We start from the raw sequence: 25,343 nt of genomic DNA on the forward strand, positions 1-25,343 counted from the left end.
GTGTAATTTATATTAATGTTCTAACATAATTTTTGTCATGTGCAGTTTTTAATTTTTTTTCAAGGGCACATGTTCATTTGTAGCTATCTGGTCTTGTAGATAGGGTTGTGTGGTGCTTGGAATCGAACCAGACAATCCGATATTTCAGCAGACTATCTGATAAAAAACATTAATCTTATATTATTATTATATCTTATTGTTACGGTACCAACAGGATACCAAGGTTAATACCAGATGACAACGTCCTGCATAGACAATCAGCAATTCACAACCCCGATCAGTTTCCCCTCAAACATGAGACCAAGCTCCACATTTCAGGTTTAAAACAGAATGAGATTTATTAAAGGCTAGATGCCTAGTATTTATACAGGTTTTGACCCCCCCAGATGGGGTTGAAAGAATGTTGTACATTAGATAAAAGGGAGAAGCGCCCTTGACATGATACAATAGAATTATATTACTTAAACACTAAAACCACAAGACACTCTTGACTCTTCTTATCACTTAGGCGTTTTCTCTCTGGAGGTGATCAAACAATAGAATGCTTAGCATTAATTAGATTATAGCTGGAGCCAGCCACTTGTGTTTAGAAAATAAAGTTAACACTTTCAGTCCTGACCGAAGGGTCTGTCACACTTATATTATAATATTATTTCTCCAACATTGGTGTGTCCGGTCCACGGCGTCATCCATAACTTGTGGGGAATATTCTCTCCCCCAACAGGAAATGGCAAAGAGCACAGCAAAAGCTGTCTATAGCCCCTCCCAGGCTCCGCCCCCCCCCCCAGTCATTCTCTTTGCCGCTCTGAACAAGTAGCATCTCCACGGAGATAGTGAAGAGTATGTGGTGTTTAGTCATTCTCTTTCTAATCCAAGCGTCGTCTCTTTCCAAAGCAAAGGCTCATACAGACATTGTTCTAGCCTTTCTCAGATCTCACGGGTGGAAGGTGAACGTAGAAAAGAGTTCACTGTCTCCGTCGACAAGAGTTCCCTTTTTGGGAACAATAATAGATTCTTTAGAAATGAAGATCTTCCTGACAGAAGTCAGAAAGTCAAAGCTTCTAAACGCTTGTCAAGTTCTTCACTCTATTCTGCAGCCTTCCATAGCTCAGTGCATGGAAGTAGTAGGGTTGATGGTTGCAGCAATGGACATAGTTCCTTTTGCTCGAATTCATCTAAGACCATTACAACTGTGCATGCTCAAGCAGTGGAATGGGGACTATACAGACTCGTCTCCAAAGATTCAAGTAGACCAGATGACCAGAGACTCACTCCGTTGGTGGTTGTCCCAGGATCACCTGTCTCAGGGAATGAGTTTCCGCAGACCAGAGTGGGTCATTGTCACGACCGACGCCAGTCTATTAGGCTGGGGCGCGGTCTGGGATTCCCTGAAAGCTCAGGGTTTATGGTCTCGGGAAGAGTCTCTTCTCCCGATCAACATCCTGGAACTGAGAGCGATATTCAATGCTCTCCGGGCTTGGCCTCAACTAGCGAAGTCCGGATTCATAAGATTCCAGTCAGACAACATGACGACTGTAGCTTACATCAACCATCAAGGGGGAACAAGGAGTTCCTTGGCGATGAGAGAGGTATCCAAAATCATCAAATGGGCGGAGGATCACTCCTGCCACCTATCTGCAATCCACATCCTAGGAGTAGACAACTGGGAGGCAGATTATCTGAGTCGTCAGACTTTTCATCCGGGGGAGTGGGAACTCCATCCGGAGGTGTTTGCCCAGTTGACTCAATTATGGGGCATTCCAGACATGGATCTGATGGCGTCTCGTCAGAACTTCAAGGTTCCTTGCTACGGGTCCAGATCCAGGGATCCCAAGGCGACTCTAGTGGATGCATTAGTGGCGCCTTGGTCGTTCAACTTAGCTTATGCGTTTCCACCGTTCCCTCTCCTTCCCAGGCTTGTAGCCAGGATCAAACAGGAGAAGGCCTCGGTAATTCTGATAGCTCCTGCGTGGCCGCGCAGGACTTGGTATGCAGACCTGGTGAATATGTCATCGGCTCCACCATGGAAGCTACCTTTTGAGACAGGATCTTCTAGTACAAGGTCCATTCGAACATCCAGATCTAGTTTCTCTGCAGCTGACTGCTTGGAAATTGAACTTTGATTTTATCCAAGCGTGGGTTTTCAGATTCAGTGATAGATACTCTGGTCCAAGCCAGAAAACCTGTGACTAGAAAGATTTACCATAAAATATGGAAAAGATATCTGTTGGTGTGAATCCAAGGGATTCTCCTGGAGTAAGATTAAAATTCCTAAAATCCTCTCCTTTCTCCAAGAAGGTTTGGATAAGGGATTGTCAGCGAGTTCTCTAAAAGGACAGATTTCTGCTTTATCCGTCTTGTTACACAAACGACTGGCAGCTGTGCAGATGTACAAGCTTTTGTACAGGCTTTGGTCAGAATCAAGCCTGTTTACAGACCCTTGACTCCTCCCTGGAGTCTAAATTTAGTTCTTTCAGTTCTTCAAGGGGTTCCGTTTGAACCCTTACATTCCATAGATATCAAGTTACTATCTTGGAAAGTTCTGTTTTTGGTTGCTATTTCTTCTGCTAGAAGAGTTTCTGAATTATCTGTTTTGCAGTGTGATCCACCCTATCTGGTGTTCCATTCAGATAAGGTTGTTTTGCGTACCAAGCCTGGTTTTCTTCCAAAAGTTGTTTCCAACAAGAATATTAACCAGGAAATAGTTGTTCCTTCTTTGTGTCCGAATCCAGTTTCAAAGAAGGAACGTTTGTTACACAATTTAGATGTAGTCCGTGCTTTAAAGTTCTATTTAGAAGCAACAAAGGATTTCAGACAATCTTCTTCTTTGTTTGTCGTTTATTCTGGTAAGAGGAGAGGACAAAAAGCTACTGCTACCTCTCTTTCTTTCTGGCTGAAAAGCATCATCCGATTGGCTTATGAGACTGCCGGACGGCAGCCTCCTGAACGAATCACAGCTCACTCTACTAGGGCTGTGGCTTCCACATGGGCCTTCAAGAACGAGGCTTCTGTTGATCAGATATGTAAGGCAGCGACTTGGTCTTCTCTGCACACTTTTGCCAAATTCTACAAATTTTATACTTATGCTTCTTCGGAGGCTATTTTTGGGAGAGAGGTTTTGCAAGCCGTGGTGCCTTCTGTTTAGGTAACCTGATTTGCTCCCTCCCTTCATCCGTGTCCTAAAGCTTTGGTATTGGTTCCCACAAGTTATGGATGACGCCGTGGACCGGACACACCAATGTTGGAGAAAACAGAATTTATGCTTACCTGATAAATTACTTTCTCCAACGGTGTGTCCGGTCCACGGCCCGCCCTGGTTTTTTAATCAGGTTTGAAAAATTTCTTTCTCTATACACTACAGTCACCACGGCACCCTATAGTTTCTCCTTTTTTTTTCTCCTAACCGTCGGTCGAATGACTGGGGGGGCGGAGCCTGGGAGGGGCTATATGGACAGCTTTTGCTGTGCTCTTTGCCATTTCCTGTTGGGGAAGAGAATATTCCCCACAAGTTATGGATGACGCCGTGGACCGGACACACCGTTGGAGAAAGTAATTTATCAGGTAAGCATAAATTCTGTTTTTTTTTTATTCATTTCTCAGTATTTGGGCTGGCAAGAGAGTGACACAGCTTGGGAGGAAAAAGCAGATCTAAAGAATATACATAACTATTTCCATTAAATATCAATATTTTCCTAAATGAAGAACTACAGAATGTTTCATTATACATCAATTCCAAAATTACATTTCCCCCAACCTACCACATAAGTTCTGCTTTTTGCTACTACTTACCTTGTACATGGCTTGATTCATGTGTCCTTCAGAAAGATTAATCTGCCCGATTACAGGTCATCTAATAGTTAGACGGAGACCTGGAAAGGCCTACAAGCCACAGTGTTTTGCTCCCACTGTGAAATTTTGTGGTGGATTAGTGATCTGGGGGTGCTTCAGCAAGGCTGCAATCAGGAATATTTATCCTGAAAGAGAAAACTTGCTTCCTTCTGCTCTTACAATGTTCCCCAACTCCACGGATTTTATTTCTCCAAGTTGGATAATGCTCCATGCCACAGAGCCAGGTCAATCAATACCCTACCAACACCAGCCCAATATCCAGACCTAAAACTTCTGGAATGTGATCAAGAGGAAGATGGATGGTCTCAAGCCATCAAACAAATCAGAGAGCTGTAGGTGGCTGGTCTTTAAGGGATTTAAATCACTAGCAATAGGGGGAATATATGGGGGTTTTATCACTATCAAGTAGTTCCATCAACCCTCCTCCATTCACACTAGAAGTATCCTTCATTAATAGCACATGTAATTGGATTTTCAGTAATTCTGAAGATCAATATACTTTTAATCACTGTTTGTGATATTCCCATCACTTTCTTTATCCACATTGACTTCATTTCAGGCATTTTTGTTTTAGGGATAGAGCAAAAAGCCAATAATAGTTTATCATTTACTGCTAATCTCAGCAGCTGGAAAGGGAAGTCTGTGCCACTGAATGTAAAGCATACTATGGCAATTAAATAAGAACATCTACAGATTATCCCAAATTATATTTAAAGGGACATAAAACCCAATATTTTTCTTTCATGATTCGGATAGAACATACAATTTAAAAAATGCTTCAATTTACTTCTATTATCAAATTTTCTGTGTTTTCTGAATCCTTGGTGGCGAGTCCACAAACTCGCCCAATTTCCTAGTGTGCACCTCCTTTACTATCCTTCTTACTTCTTCCTCTTATTCTTGGTTCTACGTAAAACTGAGAGGGTCAGGGAAGTAGGAGGGACATTAGAACTTTTGGTGTAGGGTGTCTGCCTCCTCCTAGTGGCCAGGTGATGGATTCCCAACAGTAAGGAATTTTAGGGACTCGCCACCAAGAAAGAAAGGAATTTATTCGGAAAACATAAATTTATGTTTTTCTCCCGCAGGATAACAAGTCTAAGGGAACTTATCTGTCAATTTGGGAACAAAATTCTTCTTCCTCCTTACAGTGAAGTTTAATCCAGTTAGTACAAGTATTCTCTTTTCCTCTTCCAAATCGGCATGAAAGTATGGGGCCAATCCAGATTCCTTTTTGGTAGGGGGCAGTTTATGCCTTTTTTTTTTAGACGGCCTAGCGCAGTCTGTTCTAAACCTAGTTTCCCAGGTTTACTGAATAGGTTTTTAATCAAAGCCTTTTGGAAGAAGGCGTTCCAAAAGACTTTCGGAATATTATTAGCTGTAGTTTTGGAACAAAGCTAATGATTTTTTCCATTATTTTCCATTATTCTCAAGAAAGAGGGAATTTTTTGACCAATTCTGGACTTAATGACTTTAATCAAATTCCTTAGAGTTCCTATTTTCAAAATATTATTTATTATTATTATAATTATTTTATTTATAAAGCACCAGCGCATATTCCGCAGTGCTGTCCATGGGTACAATTGATATAAGTAAACTGATACAATACTTGTAAGAGACAAGATAAAATTTGACAAATACATGAGGAATTTCCATGGGAATTTACAATCTAGGGTAGAAGAGTGAGAAACAGGAGGTGAGGACTGCAAGGGTTAGAATAATGTTAAAACAGAGTTGGATGAGGGCAAATATTAGGTAGGTGGAATTAATTTATTACGGAGTTGGGTGGTAGACTTCGTTGAACAAAAATATCTTTAGAGAGCGTTTAAAAGAAGGCAGATTAGGTGAAAATCTGACGGCGTGAGAAAGTACGTTCCAGTGGGTTGGTTTCCGCACAAGAGAAGTCCTGCAGTCTAGAATGGAAAAAGGGGATGATAGAAGATACATAGAGTAGGTAATTGTTGGATTTTAGGGGTGGGTAATGTGGGCTATTCTACCCCTTATTGAAAGGGTCAATTAATGTCAACATTTAATTTGAAGGAGGCCTTCCTTACTATTCCTAGATCATTTCTAGCTTCTAAGATTTGCCTTTCAGGAGAAACGTTTTCAGTTTGTTGCTTTTTTGCTTGGTCTATCTACAGCTCCCAGAATTGTTACGAAGGTTCTAGGTACTCTTGTCTGTAATACACACGTAGTTCAGTGGCTCTATAGCTGGACAACATATTGGTTCAAGAGTTTCTTTTCTGACGGGGGAACAACCAAAGCGGCCATCTCTCTGACAAAATCTACAAAATATCTGCAATTCTACAGCCCATCAGCCAGTGAGAGTCCCAGGAAGTTGTATGTAATTGTGCACTTCCTGTTAAACTATAAATAGGTTTAGCTTAAAACATATTAAAAATATTTTTGGTTAAAAAATTGATAGCTGCTGTTATATATACATGATAGGGAAAAAAAATAATTTATCCCTTTAAGCTTATAGGATAGCACATTTGAATTGCATCCTTAAAGGGACATAATACTCAAATGCTAAATCACTTGAAACTGATGCAGTATAACTGTAAAAAGCTGACCGGAAAATATCACCTGAGCATCTCTATGTAAAAAAGGAAGATATTTTACCTAACAATCTCCTCAGCTCAGCAGAGTAAGTTCTGTGTAAAAAGTTATACTCAGCTGCTCCCAGCTGCAGGTAAAAATAAAAAAAAAATGAAGAAATGAACAGCAGCCAATCAGCATCAGCAGTGCTGAGGTCATGAACTCTTACTGTGATCTCATGAGATTTGACTTAACTCTCATGAGATTTCATAGTAAGCTTCCTTTACCTGATTGGTGAAATAATATGAGAGTTCACGAGGCTCATCCCCTAAGATGTCCCAGGACAGGCATACTAAAATGCTGCTTAGAAATCCTTTACAATGGGATGTGGCTACTGAGGATCTTTTGAGGTAAAATATCTTTCTTTTTTACATAGAGATGTTCAGGAGATATTTTCTAGTCAGCTTTTTACAGCTATGCTGCATCACTTTCAAGTGTTTAAACATTTGGGTATTATGGCCCTTTAAATACATAAATCTAAAAGTATACAAATTTGGTACATTCTCCACTTATGTAGTACATAAATGTAAACTTGCTATTGTTACTATTATTTGCTATTATTCTATATTATCTATATTTTCTCCTCCAAGTTGGTAGTAATGAGGCATAGAGACAGGCGGCTCTACCAATAGGATAAATAGTCAACCGCCTAAGGCCTCACTCATAAGACCTCGCACAAGGACATAGAAAAAAATATTACCTTTTTTTTTTTTCAGATCAAACAGGCTTTGGTGGCAAAATAGCCCAGCCCGCTGGCTTCCTCCAAGCACAGTTATATAGTATATCAAAGACATGATGAGCAGGCGATGAAACTGTAGTGTCCAGACACAATGAAGGGATTTCTGCTGCAATAAGCCCTGCATTTAATGAATCTCTAGTCTGCTTAGTGCTCTGTCTCTGTTAAGCTGATGTGTGTGGTGATGGAACTGCAGACCGCAGCGGAGCAATAAAGACTGTCTTCCACTTCAGCTTGCATGTACAGTCACTGACTTGGCTTTATCTGCCTAGCTGATATGTTTTGTAGTAAAGCTTAGTACATTTTGCCATACTTATCTCCCCTGCAGCAAGAGAACACTGAACTAGAGGGCAGTGTGACAGTTGCTTTTTCTTCAGTCACTCACTTTAGCTGAGCTACAAGCTGTCCTATGTGAGGCTGTGAACCCTTCCCCCTGCATAAGCAACTTGTTATTAACAGCCACATTGTGAGCAGTTGCAGGCTGTGCTTGTATATATTAAACCCCTAGATACCAGAAAACACTGTGAAGCAATTGCATATGTTGCTTGTGATGGCAAATACAAGTGGCCTATGTGTATATCAGATTATAGCATTTTATAGCTATAGTTTGCATTGAAATGCTCATTTAAACAACATTGCTTTATACTTTCCCTGTATTTTTATATACATTTTTAAAAGGGACAGATTTATTTCACATTTAGGAGCCAGTAAGAATAATGAGCCAGTTGCATATTTCTTAGTTGGACTCAAAATATATATATATATATATATATATATATATATATATTAGAATAATGCAAATAGTTATGAGCCAGAGTACAATTCCAGGATTCGATTTCGTGAACCTTGCAGGAAAAATATAACATTTATACAAATTAATATATTGGGATAACGTTTTGCATTTAGTTTCTGTGTTAGAGATATGAAACACAAAATTTCCCTTTCATGATTTAGATAAAGAATGCAATTTTAAACCATGTTATAATTTATTTCTATTATCCAGTTTGCTTTGTTCTGTTCATACTCTCTGTTGAAAAGCATGCCTAGGTAAACTCAGAAGCAGCAATGCACTACTGGGAACTATCTGCTTATTGGTCGTTGCCCATATACAACTCATGTTATTGACTCACCTCATGTATTCAGCTAGCTCCCAGTAGTGCATTGCAGCTTCTTAAACAAAATATACCAAGAGAATGAAGCAAATTTGATAATAGAAGTCAATTTGAAAGTTGTATCTGGCTCTCGACAGGAAAAGTTTAATGTCCCTTTAAGAGGGTGTGACGATTAAGCCTTTCCACTGAAGTCGCAATAGGGAAAGGTGTGGGCATGAAGGGGTTAATAGCATGCAGCTCTGGGTTCCCTTAACCTTTAACTCCACAAAGGACCTTAAAGGGACACCAAATTAACCCCCCAAATCCTGTCCACACCACCCCAGTATAACACAAGTCACTACCACCACCAAAACGTCTAAATAAAGGGGTGTCTAGGAACCCCCAATAACTCACACAATTTATCAATTAGGTAACGTACCTTTTAACCTTGTCTCAACTGAGTGTGAATTCAGATATTAGAGCCCATAGACAGAATTAGATTTCTTTCATGTAATTAGCAAGAGTCCATGAGCTAGTGACGTATGGGATATACATTCCTACCAGGAGGGGCAAAGTTTCCCAAACCTTAAAATGCCTATAAATACACCCCTCACCACACCCACAATTCAGTTTTACAAACTTTGCCTCCGATGGAGGTGGTGAAGTAAGTTTGTGCTAGATTCTACGTTGATATGCGCTCCGCAGCAAGTTGGAGCCCGGTTTTCCTCTCAGCGTGCAGTGAATGTCAGAGGGATGTGAGGAGAGTATTGCCTATTTGAATGCAGTGATCTCCTTCTACGGGGTCTATTTCATAGGTTCTCTGTTATCGGTCGTAGAGATTCATCTCTTACCTCCCTTTTCAGATCGACGATATACTCTTATATATACCATTACCTCTGCTGATTCTCGTTTCAGTACTGGTTTGGCTTTCTACAAACATGTAGATGAGTGTCCTGGGGTAAGTAAATCTTATTTTCTGTGACACTCTAAGCTATGGTTGGGCACTTTGTTTATAAAGTTCTAAATATATGTATTCAAACATTTATTTGCCTTGACTCAGAATGTTCAACTTTCCTTATTTTTCAGACAGTCAGTTTCATATTTGGGATAATGCATTTGAATTAATCATTTTTTCTTACCTTCAAAAATTTGACTCTTTTTTCCCTGTGGGCTGTTAGGCTCGCGGGGGCTGAAAATGCTTCATTTTATTGCGTCATTCTTGGCGCGGACTTTTTTGGCGCAAAAATTCTTTTCCGTTTCCGGCGTCATACGTGTCGCCGGAAGTTGCGTCATTTTTTGACGTTATTTTGCGCCAAAAATGTCGACGTTCCGGATGTGGCGTCATTTTTGGCGCCAAAAGCATTTAGGCGCCAAATAATGTGGGCGTCTTATTTGGCGCTAAAAAATAAGGGCGTCGCTTTTGTCTTCACATTATTTAAGTCTTATTTTTTCATTGCTTCTGGTTGCTAGAAGCTTGTTCTTTGGCATTTTTTCCCATTCCTGAAACTGTCATTTAAGGAATTTGATCAATTTTGCTTTATATGTTGTTTTTTTTTTCTCTTACATATTGCAAGATGTCTCACGTTGCATCTGAGTCAGAAGATACTACAGGAAAATCGCTGTCTAGTGCTGGAGCTACCAAGCTAAGTGTATCTGCTATAATTTTTGGTGTCTGTTTCTCCAGCTGTTGTTTGTATTGCATGTCATGACAAACTTATTAATGCAGATAAAATTTCCTTTAGTACTGTTACATTACCTGTTGCTGTTCCGTCAACATCTAATTTTCAGAGTGTTCCTGATAAACATAAGAGATTTTATTTTTTTAAATCCATTAAGAAGGCTATGTCTGTTATTTCTCCTTCTAGTTTACATAAAAGTCTTTTAAAACTTCTCTTTTTCAGATGAATTTTTAAATGAACATCATCATTCTGATACTGATAATGGTTCTTCTGGTTCAGAGGTTTCTGTCTCAGAGGTTGATGCTGATAAATCTTTGTATTTGTTCAAGATGGAATTTATTCGTTCTTTATTTAAAGAAGTATTAATTGCATTAGAAATAGAGGATTCTGGTCCTCTTGATACTAAATCTAAACGTTTAAATAAGGTTTTTAAATCTCCTGTAGTTATTCCAGAAGTGTTTAATCTCCCTGATGCTATTTCTGAAGTAATTTCCAGGGAATGGAATAATTTGGGTAATTCTTTTACTCCTTCCAAACGTTTAAGCAATTATATCCTGTGCCATCTGACAGATTAGAGTTTTTTTGGGGACAAAATCCCTAAGGTTATGGGGCTGTCTCTACTCCTGCTAAATGTGCTACTATTCCTACGGCAGATAGTACTTCATTTAAGGATCCTTTAGATAGGAAAATTGAATCCTTTCTAAGAAAAGCTTACTTATGTTCAGGTAATCTTCTTAGACCTGCTAAATTTTTAGCGGATGTTGCTGCAGCCTCAACTTTTTGGTTAGAAGCTTTAGCGCAACAAGTAACAGATCATAATTTTATAGCATTATTATTATTCTATAACATGCTAATAATTTTGTTGGTGATACCATCTTTTGATATCATTAGAGTTGATGTCAGGTATATGTCTCTAGCTATTTTAGCTAGAAAAGCTTTATGGATTAAACTTGGAATGCTGATATGTCTTCTAAGTCAACTTTGCTTTCCCTTTCTTTCCAGGGTAATAAATTATTATCTCAACTGTTTCTGGAAGGAAGGGAACTTTTTTACCAAAGGATAAAAAATCTAAGGTAAATTTAGGTCTAATAATCATTTTCGTTCCTTTCCTCATAATAAGGAACAAAAGCCTGATCCTTCATCCTCAGGAAAGGTATCAGTTTGGAAACTATTTTCAGTTTGGAATATATCCAAGCCTTATAGAAAACCTATAGCCAGCTCCTAAGTACCCATGAAGGTGCGGACCTTATTCCAGCTCAGCTGGTATGGGGCAGATTATGTTTTCTTCAAAGATATTTGGATCAATTCCGTTCTCAATCTCTGGTTTCAGAACATTGTTTCAGAAAGGTACAGAATTGGCTTCAGTTAAGGCCTCCTGCTAAGAGATTTTTTTCTTTCCCGTGTCCCAGTTAACACAGCAAAGGCTCAGCATTTCTGAAATGTGTTTCAGATCTAGAGTTGGCTGGAGTAATTATGCCAGTTCCAGTTCTGGAACAGGGGCTGGGGTTTTATTTTATCTCTTCATTGTACCAAAGAAGGTCAATTCCTTCAGACCAGTTCCGGATCTATCAATATTGAATCGTTATGTAAGGATACCAACATTCAAGATGGTTACTGTAGGACTATCCTGCCTTTTGTTTAGCAAGGGCATTATATGTCTACAATAGATTTACAGGATGTGTATCTGCATATTCCGATTCATCCAGATCACTTTTAGTGTCTGAGATTCTCTTTTTAGACAAGCATTACCAGTTTTGTGGCTCTACCGTTTGGCCTAGCCTCAGTTCCAAGAATTTTTTTGGTTCTCGGTGCCCTTCTTTCTGTAATCAGAGAACAGGGTTTTGGTATTTCCTTATTGGACGATATCTGGGTACTTGCTCAGTCTTCTCATTTTCGAAGAATCTCATACGAATCGACTTGTGTTGTTTCTTCAAGTTCATGGTTGGAGGATCAATTTACCAATCAGTTCATTGATTCCTCAGACAAGGGTAACCTTTTTAGGTTTCTAGATAGATTCAGTGTCTATGACTCTGTCCTTGTCAGACAAGAGAAGTTTAACATTGATATCAGCTTGTCAAAACCTTCAGTCACAATCATTCCCTTTGGTAGCCTTATGCATGGAAATTTTAGGTCTTAGGACTGCCGCATCAGATGCGATCTCCTTTGCTCATTTTCACATGCGACCTCTTCAGCTCTGTATGCTGAACCAATGGTGCAGGGATTACTCAAAGATATCTCAATTAATATCTTTAAACCGATTATACGACACTCTCTGACATGGTGGACAGATCACCATCGTTTAGTTCAGGGGGCTTCTTGTTCTTCCGACCTGGACTATAATCTCAACAGATGCAAGTCTTACAGGTTGGGGAGCTGTGTGGGGGTATCTGACGGCACAAGGGGTTTGGGAATCTCAGGAGGTGAGATTTCCGATCAATATTTTGGAACTCCGTGCAATTTTCAGAGCTCTTCAGTCTTGGCCTCTTCTGAAGAGAGAGTTGTTCATTTGTTTTCAGATAGACAATGTCACAACTGTGGCATACATCAATCATCAAGGAGGGACTCACAGTCCTCTGGCTATGAAAGAAGTATCTCGAATTTTGGTTTGGGCGGAATCCAGCTCCTGTCTAATCTCTGCGGTTCATATCCCAGGTATGGACAATTGGAAAGCGGATTATCTCAGTCGCCAAACGTTGCACCTGGGCGAATGGTCTTCACCCAGAGGTATTTCCTCAGATTGTTCAAATGTGGGAACTCCCAGAAATAGATCTGATGGCTTCTCATCTAAACAAGAAACTTCCCTGGTATCTGTCCGGATCCCGGGATCCTCGGGCGGAGGCAGTGGATGCATTTACAAGTGTCATCCTGCCTATATCTTTCCGCCTCTAGTTCTTCTTCCAAGGGTATTCTCCAATATTCTAAAGGAATGCTCGTTTGTCCTGCTGGTAGCTCCAGCATGGCCTCACAGGTTTTGGTATGCGGATCTTGTCCGGATGGCCTCTTGCCGGCTGTGGACTCTTCCGTTAAGACCAGTCTTTCTGTCTCAAGGTTCTTTTTTCCATCAGGATCTCAAAACCTTAGTTTTAAGGTGTGGAGTTTGAACGCTTGATTCTTGGTCAAAGAGGTTTCTCTGACTCTGTGATTGATACTATGTGACAGGCTCGTAAATCTGTATCTAGAGAGATATATTATAGAGTCTGGAAGACTTATATTTCTTTAGGATGGTTTAGATAAAGGTTTGTCCGCAAGTTTCTTGTAAGACAAATCTCTGCTCTTTCTGTTCTTTTTCACAGAAGGATTGCTAATCTTCCTGATATTCATTGTTTTGTACAACCTTTGGTTCGTATAAAACTTGTCATTAAGTCAATTTCTCCTCCTTGGAGTTTGAATTTGGTTCTGGGGGCTCTTCAAGCTCCTCCTTTTGAACCCATGCATTCTTTGGTCATTATATAACTGTCTTGGAAAGTTTTGTTTCTTTTGGCCATCTCTTCTGCCAGAAGAGTCTCTGAATTATCTACTCTTTTTTGTGAGTCTCCTTTTCTGATTTTGCATCAGGATAAGGCGGTGCTGCGAACTTCTTTTGATTTTTTTACCTAAGGTTGTGAATTCTAACAACATTAGTAGAGAAATTGTGGTTCCTTCATTATGTCCTAATCCTATGAATTCTAAGGAGAAATCATTGCATTCTTTGGATGCTGTTAGAGCTTTCTAATATTATGTTGAAGCTACTAAGTCTTTCCGAAAGACTTCTAGTCTATTTGTCATCTTTTCCGGTTCTAGAAAAGACCAGAAAGCTTCTGCCATTTCTTTGGCATCTTGGTTGAAATCTTTATTTCATCATGCCTATGTTGAGTCGGGTAACACTCCGCCTCAAAGGATTACAGCTCATTCTACTAGGTCAGTTTCTACTTCCTGGGCATTTAAGAATGAAGCTTCGGTTGATCAGATTTGCAAAACAGCAACTTGGTCCTCTTTGCATACTTTTACTAAATTCTACCATTTTTTATGTGTTTTCTTCCTCTGAAGCAGTTTTTGGTAGAAACGTACTTCAGGCAGTGGTTTCAGTTTGAATCTTCTGCTTATGTTTTTTCATTAAATTTTATTCTGGGTGTGGATTATTTTCAGCAGGAATTGGCTGTCTTTATTTTATCCCTCCCGTTCTAGTGACTCTTGTGTGGAAAGATCCACATCTTGGGTAATCATTATCCCATACGTCACTAGCTCATGGACTCTTGCTAATTACATGAAAGAAAACATAATTTATGTAAGAACTTACCTGATAAATTCATTTCTTTCATATTAGCAAGAGTCCATGAGGCCCGCCCTTTTTTGTGGTGGTTTTGATTTTTTTGTATAAAGCACAATTATTCCAATTCCTTATTTTATATGCTTTCGCACTTATTTCTTATCACCCCACTTCTTGGCTATTCGTTAAACTGAATTGTGGGTGTGGTGAGGGGTGTATTTATAGGCATTTTAAGGTTTGGGAAACTTTGCCCCTCCTGGTAGGAATGTATATCCCATACGTCACTAGCTCATGGACTCTTGCTAATATGAAAGAAATGAATTTATCAGGTAAGTTCTTACATAAATTATGTTTTTTCTTAATAACAAAAACATCAATACAGGTGCAAAGTTACAATTCTTTAAAATGAAATGGGGCAACACAATATCTAACTTATTACCAAGTTCCTTTAGATATGTGGAGAACCTCCTTCCATGATGTTAGCTGCTTGTGTCCGAGGGTAGTTCTAACTCAAGCTTTTCAGAACTAACAAGTTATATCTCAGCTACCTTTGTTTTGTCAAAGTCCCTGCCCTTTTCATAATTTACGACTAGTCTACCAGTGTAGCCAGTCTTAACTCCCAGTATCAGGAGGTACCAGTCTCCAAGAGGAGGGGGGGTCTTAGATCACGGCATTCCTGAACATATATCACACAAAGAAAAAGCAGTTCACATTAACCCTGGCAAAGCTGAGATTACAATACCATCTCTGCTGGGTAGCCAATCCGGGTATCAACTACTCCACATGAGTGTATCATGACCCCTCCCCCTTTAAGGTGGTGGAAACAGGGGTCAGCCACATGCGAACTCCCTCTTCCACCTACACCACGGTCTCTCCTTGTCGAGATAGACCATCAGCATTACCATGTATACTGCCTTTCTTGTGCTGCACAGTTATAACAGTGAAGTCCCGGCCATAAAAATACATTCATTTTTGCAAGGACCATACCATGGCTAAGCATTCCTTTTCTACCACTGCATATGCATTTTTTGGGTAACTGCTTCCTGCTTAGGTAAAGTATGGGATGTTCTTCCCCTTTGGCATTAACCTGTCTGAGTTCAGCCCCCAACACATAGCATAGCTAGAAGCATTGGTTTGTACTACAAACCTCCTACTGAAATCAGGGGCTTGAAGCACAGGAGAATTGGCTAAGGCTGCCTTCAGTTTGGTAAAGGCCCCCTCACCAGTTTTGTGATGAATAAGCCTTTCCAATCAAGTCGCAATAGGTAAGGGTGTGGGCATGAAGGGGTTAATAGCACGCAGCTCTGGTTCCCTTAACCTTTAACTCCACAAATGACCTTAAAGGGACACCAAATTAACCCACAAATCCTGTCCACACCACCCCAGTATAACGCTAGTCACTGCCACCATCAAAACGTCTAAATAAAGGGGTGACTTGGAACCCCCATTAACTCACACAATTTAACAATTAGGTAAAGTGCCTTTAACCTTGTCTCAACAGATATTGGAGCCCAAAGACAGAATTAGATTTTTCTATGTGTTTAAAATAAAAAATATCAATACAGGTTACACAGTGCCAAATTATAAAAACATTCCAAATAACATACAGGTGCAAAGTTACAATTATTTAAAATGAAATAGGACATACAAATAAACACAATATCTAACTTATTACCAAGTTCCTTTTAGATATGTGGTGATCCTCCTTCCATTATGTTAGCTGCTTGTGTCCCAGGGTAGTTCTAACTCAAGCTTTTCAGAACTAACAAGTAATATCTCAGGTTCCTTTGTCTTGTCAAAGTCCCTGCCCTTGTCATAATTTACGACTAGCCTACCAGTTTAGCCAGTCTTAAAGGGACACTGAACCCAATTGTTTTCTCTTGTGATTCAGATAGGACATGCAATTTTAAGGAACTTTCTAATTTACTCCTATTATCAAATTGTCTTCATTCTCTTGGTATCTTTATTTGAAAAGCAATAATGTAATGTTTAGATGCCGGCCCATTTTTGGTGAAAAAACTGGGTTGTTCTTGCTGATTGGTGGATACATTCACCCACCCATAAACAAGTGCTGTCCATGATTCTTAACCAAAAATTGGCTGGCTCCTTAGCTTGGATGCCTTCTTTTTCAAATAAAGATAGCAATGGGGGAGGGTCTTAGATCACGGCATTCCTGAGCACAGATATCACACAAAGAAAAAGCAATTTACATTAACCCTGGCAATGCTGAGATCATTCAATCCAGGTATCAATTACTCCACATGAGTGTATCATGACAGAGGGGTCTCATTATTTAGTTTTGCCTAAGGCCTCCCTTTGTCTAGAGCCACCTCTGAATAGAGATGTGCATACGATCGGATATTCATTTGGTTTTAATGAAACGAATATCTGAATAAATGCTCCAATGAAATTTAAAGAAAAATAAAAATACTGATGAAATTCGCCAGTATTCATTTGTTTTCTTGAAATTACTTTTAAGGGGTTAATGCTTGCCTTTTGGGTGCTGGAGAGCCGCATTAACCCGGTCCTCTTCTTCACAGAGCCTGGCCGGCTCTAACAGAAGAAGGTCCTTTAGTGTAAGCCTCCTATTGATGTGGCCAGGGTTCTGTGTAGGAGCGGGTTAGAGCTCTCTCCAGCATGCAAAAGGTAAGTATAACGCTTTTAAACATGGTTTTGGTGACCTGTCACTAATGAAGACAAATTTTTAACAAAAAATGGATTCCAACTCATTAATGGGCATCTTTTGATTTAGTACATTGCATCATCATTTATTTGTAAAGTTCCACAAAATTATTTGGGTACTTGATTAATGGTGGTACACAATGACACTGATTTGTGGCAAAAAAAAATAAAACACACACGTATATAAGACTTAAAAAGAGTGTGTTACCAATTAGGACCCGAGTGTAAATGTAGAAAACAGTTTTCTGTATGTTTTCCTTTTAGTTTAGGCCTAACATGTTCTGTGCTAATCGTGTCCTTGCTAAATAGCTTTCATATTTTAACAATGTGTTGTATTTAGGGTGGTAAATGGTTCATGTACATTGTCTGAAGAAAATATTTTTCCATTAAAAGATTTGCTGACTGTTTATTTTCTTGTCTATTCTAGGCATTTGTATCAAATGTGGCAAGGGTGTTTATGGAGCCAGTCAAGCCTGTCAAGCAATGGGCAATCTCTTCCATACAAACTGTTTCATATGCTGCTCATGTGGTAAGTCAGATTTTTAAATTTACGTATTTATTTAATTATTAGTATTTTTAACCATAAATGTGTAATCGGTTTGTCTTTTTAATAGAAGGGCAGGGCCGCCACTAGAAATGTTGGGGCCCCTGACTTAACCATTGATCGTGCCCCCCCCCCTTTGACATGTGCAATTTTTTACCAAGTGACTAAAACATATATGCACTTTATTCTTCAGTGCAGGCAAACTTGGAAATGTTGTAAAGGTAGAAACACACACACACTCATACACTGAAACTAGGGCTTGGCGATATGGGCAAAAAACCCCAAAAAAAACGTAATTGCGATTTAATCCTGATTTTCTTATAAATGACTAACACCTTCATTTTGCATTATAAAGTTTATTTAACACTACAGAATCTTAAAGTACATGTTACATGTTTCTCAATGTCCAATACACTCTTGGAGCATAAAAATACAAATAAAAATAGTTCAAATAGAATTTGCTGCCTGTGATGTGATTTAAATAGTAGCCACTAGCCAGTTATTAGGTCTTATGACACACAACATTGTCATGTTTCTCCAACATTGGTGTGTCCGGTCCACGGCGTCATCCATAACTTGTGGGAATATTCTCTTCCCCAACAGGAAATGGCAAAGAGCACAGCAAAAGCTGTCCATATAGTCCCTCCTAGGCTCCGCCCACCCCAGTCATTCTCTTTGCCGCTGAACAAGCAGCATCTCCACAGAGATGGTGAAGAGTATGTGGTGATTAGTTGTAGTTTTTTTATTCTACTATCAAGAGTTTGTTATTTTAAAATAGTGCTGGTATGTACTATTTACTCTGAAACAGAAAAAGATGAAGAGTTCTGTTTGTGAGAGGAATATGATTTTAGCAGCAGTAACTAAAATCGTTTGCTGTTTCCACATAGGACTGTTGAGATGAGATAACTTCAGTTGGGGGAAACAGTTGGCAGACTTTTCTGCTTAAGCTATGACTAGCCATATTTCTCCAACATAGGTGTGTCCGGTCCACGGCGTCATCCTTACTTGTGGGATATTCTCTTCCCCAACAGGAAATGGCAAAGAGCCCAGCAAAGCTGGTCACATGATCCCTCCTAGGCTCCGCCTACCCCAGTCATTCTCTTTGCCGTTGTACAGGCAACATCTCCACGGAGATGGCTTAGAGTTTTTTAGTGTTTAACCAAGAAGACCTGCTAAAAATGGGAGTGATTCATCCTGTTCCATTAGGAGAACAAGGGATGGGGTTCTACTCCAATCTGTTCATAGTTCCCAAAAAAGAGGGAACGTTCAGACCAATCTTAGATCTCAAGATCTTGAACAAGTTTCTCAAGGTTCCATCGTTCAAGATGGAAACCATTCGAACACTTCTTCCTTCCATCCAGGAAGGTCAATTCATGACCAAGGTGGATTTCAAGGAATGCGTATCTACATATTCCTATCCACAAGGAACATCATCGGTTCCTAAGGTTTGCATTCCTGGACAAGCATTTCCAGTTCGTGGCATTTTCTTTCGGATTAGCCACTGCTCCTAGGATTTTCTCATAGGTACTAGGGTCCCTTCTGGCGGTGCTAAGACCAAGGGGCATTGCTGTAGTACCTTACTTGGACGACATTCTGATTCGAGCGTCGTCCCTTCCTCAAGTAAAGGCTCACACGGACATTGTCCTGGCCTTTCTCAGATCTCACGGATGGAAAGTGAACGTGGAAAAGAGTTCTCTATCTCCGTCAACGAGGGTTCCCTTCTTGGGAACTATAATAGACTCCTTAGAAATGAGGATTTTTTCTGACAGAAGCCAGAAAAAACAAAACTTCTAGACTCTTGTCGGATACTTCATTCCGTTCCTCTTCCTTCCATAGCGCAGTGCATGGAAGTGATAGGTTTGTTGGTAGCGGCAATGGACATAGTTCCTTTTGTGCGCATTCATCTAAGACCATTACAACTGTTCATGCTCAGTCAGTGGAATGGGGACTATTCAGACTTGTCTCCGAAGATACAAGTAAATCAGAGGACCAGAGACTCATTCCGTTGGTGGCTGTCCCTGGACAACCTGTCACAAGGGATGACCTTCCGCAGACCAGAGTGGGTCATTGTCACGACCGACGCCAGTCTGATGGGCTGGGGCGCGGTCTGGGGATCCCTGAAAGCTCAGGGTCTTTGGTCTCGGGTAGAATCTCTTCTACCGATAAATATTCTGGAACTGAGAGCGATATTCAATGCTCTCAAAGCTTGGCCTCAGCTAGCGAGGGCCAAGTTCATACATCAACCATCAGGGGGGGAACAAGGAGTTCCCTAGCGATGGAAGAAGTGACCAAAATCATTCTATGGGCGGAGTCTCACTCCTGCCACCTGTCTGCTATCCACATCCCAGGAGTGGAAAATTGGGAAGCGGATTTTCTGAGTCGTCAGACATTGCATCCGGGGGAGTGGGAACTCCATCCGGAAATCTTTGCCCAAGTCACTCAACCGTGGGGCATTCCAGACATGGATCTGATGGCCTCTCGTCAGAACTTCAGAGTTCCTTACTACGGGTACAGATCCAGGGATCCCAAGGCGGCTCTAGTGGATGCACTAGTAGCACCTTGGACCTTCAAACTAGCTTATGTGTTCCCGCCGTTTCCTCTCATCCCCAGGCTGTTATCCAGGATCAATCAGGAGAGGGCGTCGGTGATTTTGATAGCTCCTGCGTGGCCACGCAGGACTTGGTATGCAGATCTGGTGAATATGTCATCGGCTCCACCATGGAAGCTACCTTTGAGAGACCTTCTTGTTCTAGGTCCGTTCGACCCACTCCAGCTGACTGCTTGGAGATTGAACGCTTGATCTTATCAAAGCGAGGGTTCTCAGATTCTGTTATTAATACTCTTGTTCAGGCCTGAAAGCCTGTAACCAGAAAAATTACCACATAATTTGGTATATCTGTTGGTGTGAATCTGCAGGATTCCCTTGGGACAAGGTTAAGATTCCTAAGAGTCTATCCTTCCTTCGAGAAGGATTGGAAAAAGGATTATCTGCAAGTTCCTTGATGGGACAGATTTCTGCCTTGTCTGTGTTACTTCACAAAAAGCTGGCAGATGTGCCAGATGTTCTAGCCTTTGTTCAGGCTCTGGTTAGAATCAAGCCTGTTTGCAAAATTTTGACTCCTCCTTGGAGTCTCAACCTAGTTCTTTCAGTTCTTCAGGGGGTTCCGTTTGAACCCTTACATTCCGTTGATATTAAGTTATTATCTTGGAAAGTTTTGTTTTTGGTTGCAATTTCTTCTGCTAGAAGAGTTTCAGAATTATCTGCTCTGCAGTGTTCTTCTCCTTATCTGGTGTTCCATGCAGATAAGGTGGTTTTGCGTACTAAACCTGGTTTTCTTCCAAAAGTTGTTTCTAACAAAAACATTAACCAGGAGATAGTTGTGCCTTCTTTGTGTCCTAATCCAGTTTCAAAGAAGGAACGTTTGTTGCACAACTTGGATGTAGTTCGTGCTCTCAAATTTTACTTAGCAGCTACTAAGGATTTCAGACAAACTTTGTCTTTGTTTGTTGTTTATTCTGGTAAACGGAGAGGTCAAAAAGCAACTTCTACCTCTCTCTCCTTCTGGATTAAAAGCATTATCCGTTTGGCTTATGAGACTGCCGGACGGCAGCCTCCTGAAAGAATCACAGCTCACTCCACTAGGGCTGTGGCTTCCACATGGGCCTTCAAGAACGAGGCTTCTGTTGATCAGATATGTAAGGCAGCGACTTGGTCTTCACTGCACACTTTTTCTAAATTTTACAAATTTGATACTTTTGCTTCTTCTGAGGCTATTTTTGGGAGAAAGGTTTTGCAAGCCGTGGTGCCTTCCATTTAGGTGACCTGATTTGCTCCCTCCCTTCATCCGTGTCCTAAAGCTTTGGTATTGGTTCCCACAAGTAAGGATGACGCCGTGGACCGGACACACCTATGTTGGAGAAAACAGAATTTATGTTTACCTGATAAATTACTTTCTCCAACGGTGTGTCCGGTCCACGGCCCGCCCTGGTTTTTTTAATCAGGTCTGATAATTTATTTTCTTTAACTACAGTCACCACGGTAACATATGGTTTCTCCTATGCAAATATTCCTCCTTAACGTCGGTCGAATGACTGGGGTAGGCGGAGCCTAGGAGGGATCATGTGACCAGCTTTGCTGGGCTCTTTGCCATTTCCTGTTGGGGAAGAGAATATCCCACAAGTAAGGATGACGCCGTGGACCGGACACACCGTTGGAGAAAGTAATTTATCAGGTAAACATAAATTCTGTTTTCTAACAAGACTGTGTAATGCTGGAAGGCTGTCATTTCCCCTCATGGGGACCGGTAAGCCATTTTCTTAGTCTCAAACAGAATAAAGGGCTTAATATGGGCTATAAAACTGGTAGACACTTTTATGAGCTAGATCGATTGCTTTATTTGGGCATTTTATACAGCTTTATGTTGAAATTCACACTTTATAAACTTTGGGGAACGTTTTTTTTACGTCAGGCACTGGTTTAGACACCTTCCCAGTCAGGAAGGGCCTTCTCTGTAGTAGGCAGAGCCTCATTTTCGCGCCATTACTGCGCAGTTACTTTTGAGAGCAGGACATGCAGCTGCATGTGTGTGGGTCTGAAAGTAGTTGAAAAGGTTCCTAGAAGGCTTCATTTGGTATCGTATACCCCCCTGGGTTTGGTAAAGTCGCAGCAAAGGCTGTAGCTGGGACTGTAGAGAGGTTAAAACTGTAACCGGCTCCGGTTTCCTCATTTTAAGGGTTAAAGGTCTGAAATTTGGGGTGCAATGCTTTGAATGCTTTAAGACACTGTGGTGAAAATTTGGTTAAATTTGAACAATTCCTTCATAGTTTTTCACATATTCAGTAATAAAGTGTGCCCTGTTTAAAATTTAAAGAGACAGTAACGGTTTTGTTTTAAAACGGTTTTTGTACTTTATTGACAAGTTTAAGCCTGTTTAACATGTCTGTGCCTTCAGATAAACTATGTTCTGTATGTATGGAAGCCAATGTGTCTCCCCCTTCAAAATTGTGTGATAATTGTGCCATAGCGTCCAAACAAAGTAAGGACAGTACTGCCACAGATAATAAAGTTGCCCAAGATGATTCATCAGATGAAGGGAGTAGACATAGTTCTACATCATCTCCTTCTGTGTCTACACCAGTTTTGCCCACGCAGGAGACCCCTAGTACTTCTAGCGCGCCAATGCTTGTTACTATGCAACAATTGACGGCAGTAATGGATAACTCCATAGCAAATATTTTATCCAAAATGCCTGCATTTCAGAGAAAGCGTGATTGCTCTGTTTTAAACACTGTAGAGCAGGAGGGCGCTAATGATAATTGCTCTGTCATACCCTCACACCAATCTGAAGTGGCCATGAGGGAGGTTTTGTCAGATGGGGAAATTTCTAATTCAGGTAGAATTTCTCAACAGGCAGAACCTGATGTTGTGACATTTAAATTTAAATTAGAGCATCTCCGCGCACTGCTTAAGGAGGTGCTATCTACTCTGGATGATTGTGACAACCTGGTCATTCCAGAAAAATTGTGCAAGATGGACAAGTTCCTAGAGGTTCCGGTGCACCCCGACGCTTTTCCTATACCCAAGCGGGTGGCGGACATAGTGAATAAGGAGTGGGAGAAGCCCGGCATACCTTTTGTTCCCCCTCCTATATTTAATAAATTATTTCCTATGGTTGACCCCAGAAAGGACTTATGGCAGACAGTCCCTAAGGTCGAGGGGGCAGTTTCTACACTAGCCAAGCGCACTACTATTCCTATCGAGGATAATTGCGCTTTCAAAGATCCTATGGATAAAAAATTGGAGGGTTTGCTTAAAAAGATTTTTGTACTGCAAGGTTACCTCCTGCAACCTATTTCGTGCATTATTCCTGTCACTACAGCAGCGTGGTTCTGGTTCGAGGAACTAGAAAAGTCGCTCAGTAGAGAGACTCCGTATGAGGAGGTTATGGACAGAATTCACGCACTTAAGTTAGCTAATTCCTTTATTTTAGGTGCCGCTTTGCAGTTAGCAAGATTAGCGGCGAAAAATTCAGGGTTTGCAATTGTGGCGCGCAGAGCGCTCTGGCTAAAGTCTTGGCGGATGTATCTTCCAAGACAAAATTGCTTAATATCCCTTTCAAGGGTAAAACCCTTTTTGGGCCAGAATTGAAAGAGATTATCTCAGACATCACTGGGGGTAAGGGCCACGCCCTTCCACAAGATAGGCCTTTCAAGGCCAAGAATAAGTCTAATTTTCGTTCCTTTCGCAATTTCAGGAACGGACCGGCCTCCAACTCTGCAGCCTCTAGACAAGAGGGTAATGCTTCACAAACCAAACCAGCTTGGAAACCGATGCAAGGCTGGAACAAGGGTAAGCAGGCCAAGAAGCCTGCTGCTGCTACCAAAACAGCATGAAGGAGTAGCCCCCGATCCGGGACCGGATCTAGTAGGGGGCAGACTCTCTCTCTCCTTTCTCCAAGAAGGTTTGGATAAGGGATTATCAGCGAGTTCTCTAAAGGGACAGATTTCTGCTTTATCTGTCTTGTTACACAAACGACTGGCAGCTGTGCCTGATGTTCAAGCTTTTGTTCAGGCTTTGGTCAGGATCAAGCCTGTTTACAGACCTTTGACTCCTCCCTGGAGTCTGAATTTAGTTCTTTCAGTTCTTCAAGGGGTTCCGTTTGAACCTCTACATTCCATAGATATCAAGATGTTATCTTGGAAAGTTCTGTTTTGGGTTGCTATTTCTTCTGCTAGAAGAGTTTCTGAGTTATCTGCTTTGCAGTGTAATCCGCCCTATCTGGTGTTCCATTCAGATAAGGTTGTTTTGCGTACTAAACCTGGTTTCCTTCCAAAGGTTGTTTCCAACAAGAATATTAACCAGGAAATAGTTGTGCCTTCTTTGTGTCCGAATCCAGTTTCAAAGAAGGAACGTTTGTTACACAATTTAGATGTAGTTCGTGCTTTAAAGTTCTATTTAGAAGCAACAAAGGATTTCAGACAAACGTCTTCTCTGTTTGTCGTTTATTCTGGCAAGAGGAGAGGTCAAAAAGCTACTGCTACCTCTCTGTCCTTTTGGCTAAAAAGCATCATCCGATTGGCTTACGAGACTGCCGGACGGCAGCCTCCTGAACGCATCACAGCTCACTCTACTAGGGCTGTGGCTTCCACATGGGCCTTCAAGAACGAGGCTTCTGTTGATCAGATATGTAAGGCAGCGACTTGGTCTTCCCTGCACACTTTTGCCAAATTCTACAAATTTGATACTTTTGCTTCTTTGGAGGCTATTTTTGGGAGAAAGGTTTTGCAAGCCGCGGTGCCTTCTGTTTAGGTAACCTGATTGGCTCCCTCCCTTCATCCGTGTGTTAAAGATTTGGTATTGGTTCCCACAAGTTATGGATGACGCCGTGGACCGGACACACCAATGTTGGAGAAAACAGAATTTATGCTTACCTGATAAATTACTTTCTCCAACGGTGTGTCCGGTCCACGGCCCGCCCTGGTTTTTTAATCAGGTTTGATGAATTTCTTTCTTTAACTACAGTCACCATGGCACCTTATGGTTTCTCCTGTTTTTTCTCCTGTCCGTCGGTCGAATGACTGGGGTGGGCGTTGCCTAGGAGGGACTATATGGACAGCTTTTGCTGTGCTCTTTGCCATTTCCTGTTGGGGAAGAGAATATTCCCACAAGTTATGGATGACGCCGTGGACCGGACACACCGTTGGAGAAAGTAATTTATCAGGTAAGCATAAATTCTGTTTTTCTTGGACAGTCATTCTAACTGTGGACAGTGGTATGATTAACAAATGAAGCAGTGTAAGACACACACACACACACACACACATATATATATATATATATTTTTTCTTCTTTTTAAAATTTTTTAATTTGACTGAAAATGAGCCCTGCTCCTGTCCAGAAACCAGAAATCCATTACAGGCA

The 25,343-nt window shown here is 40.8% G+C and overlaps 1 protein-coding gene across 1 annotated transcript in view; it reads left to right on the plus strand.

The window, feature by feature from the left end:
• Positions 1-25,343, plus strand: part of WTIP (WT1 interacting protein) — a 300,143-nt gene that overhangs the window by 64,585 nt on the left and 210,215 nt on the right. The window contains exon 2 of the mRNA XM_053701438.1: positions 17,306-17,407. Within this exon, the coding sequence (XP_053557413.1) occupies positions 17,306-17,407 (102 nt within the window). The remainder of the gene's footprint in view (positions 1-17,305; positions 17,408-25,343) is intronic.

This window comes from Bombina bombina, chromosome 1 (assembly GCF_027579735.1).
Source record: "Bombina bombina isolate aBomBom1 chromosome 1, aBomBom1.pri, whole genome shotgun sequence".
NCBI classification, from domain to species: Eukaryota; Metazoa; Chordata; class Amphibia; order Anura; family Bombinatoridae; genus Bombina; species Bombina bombina.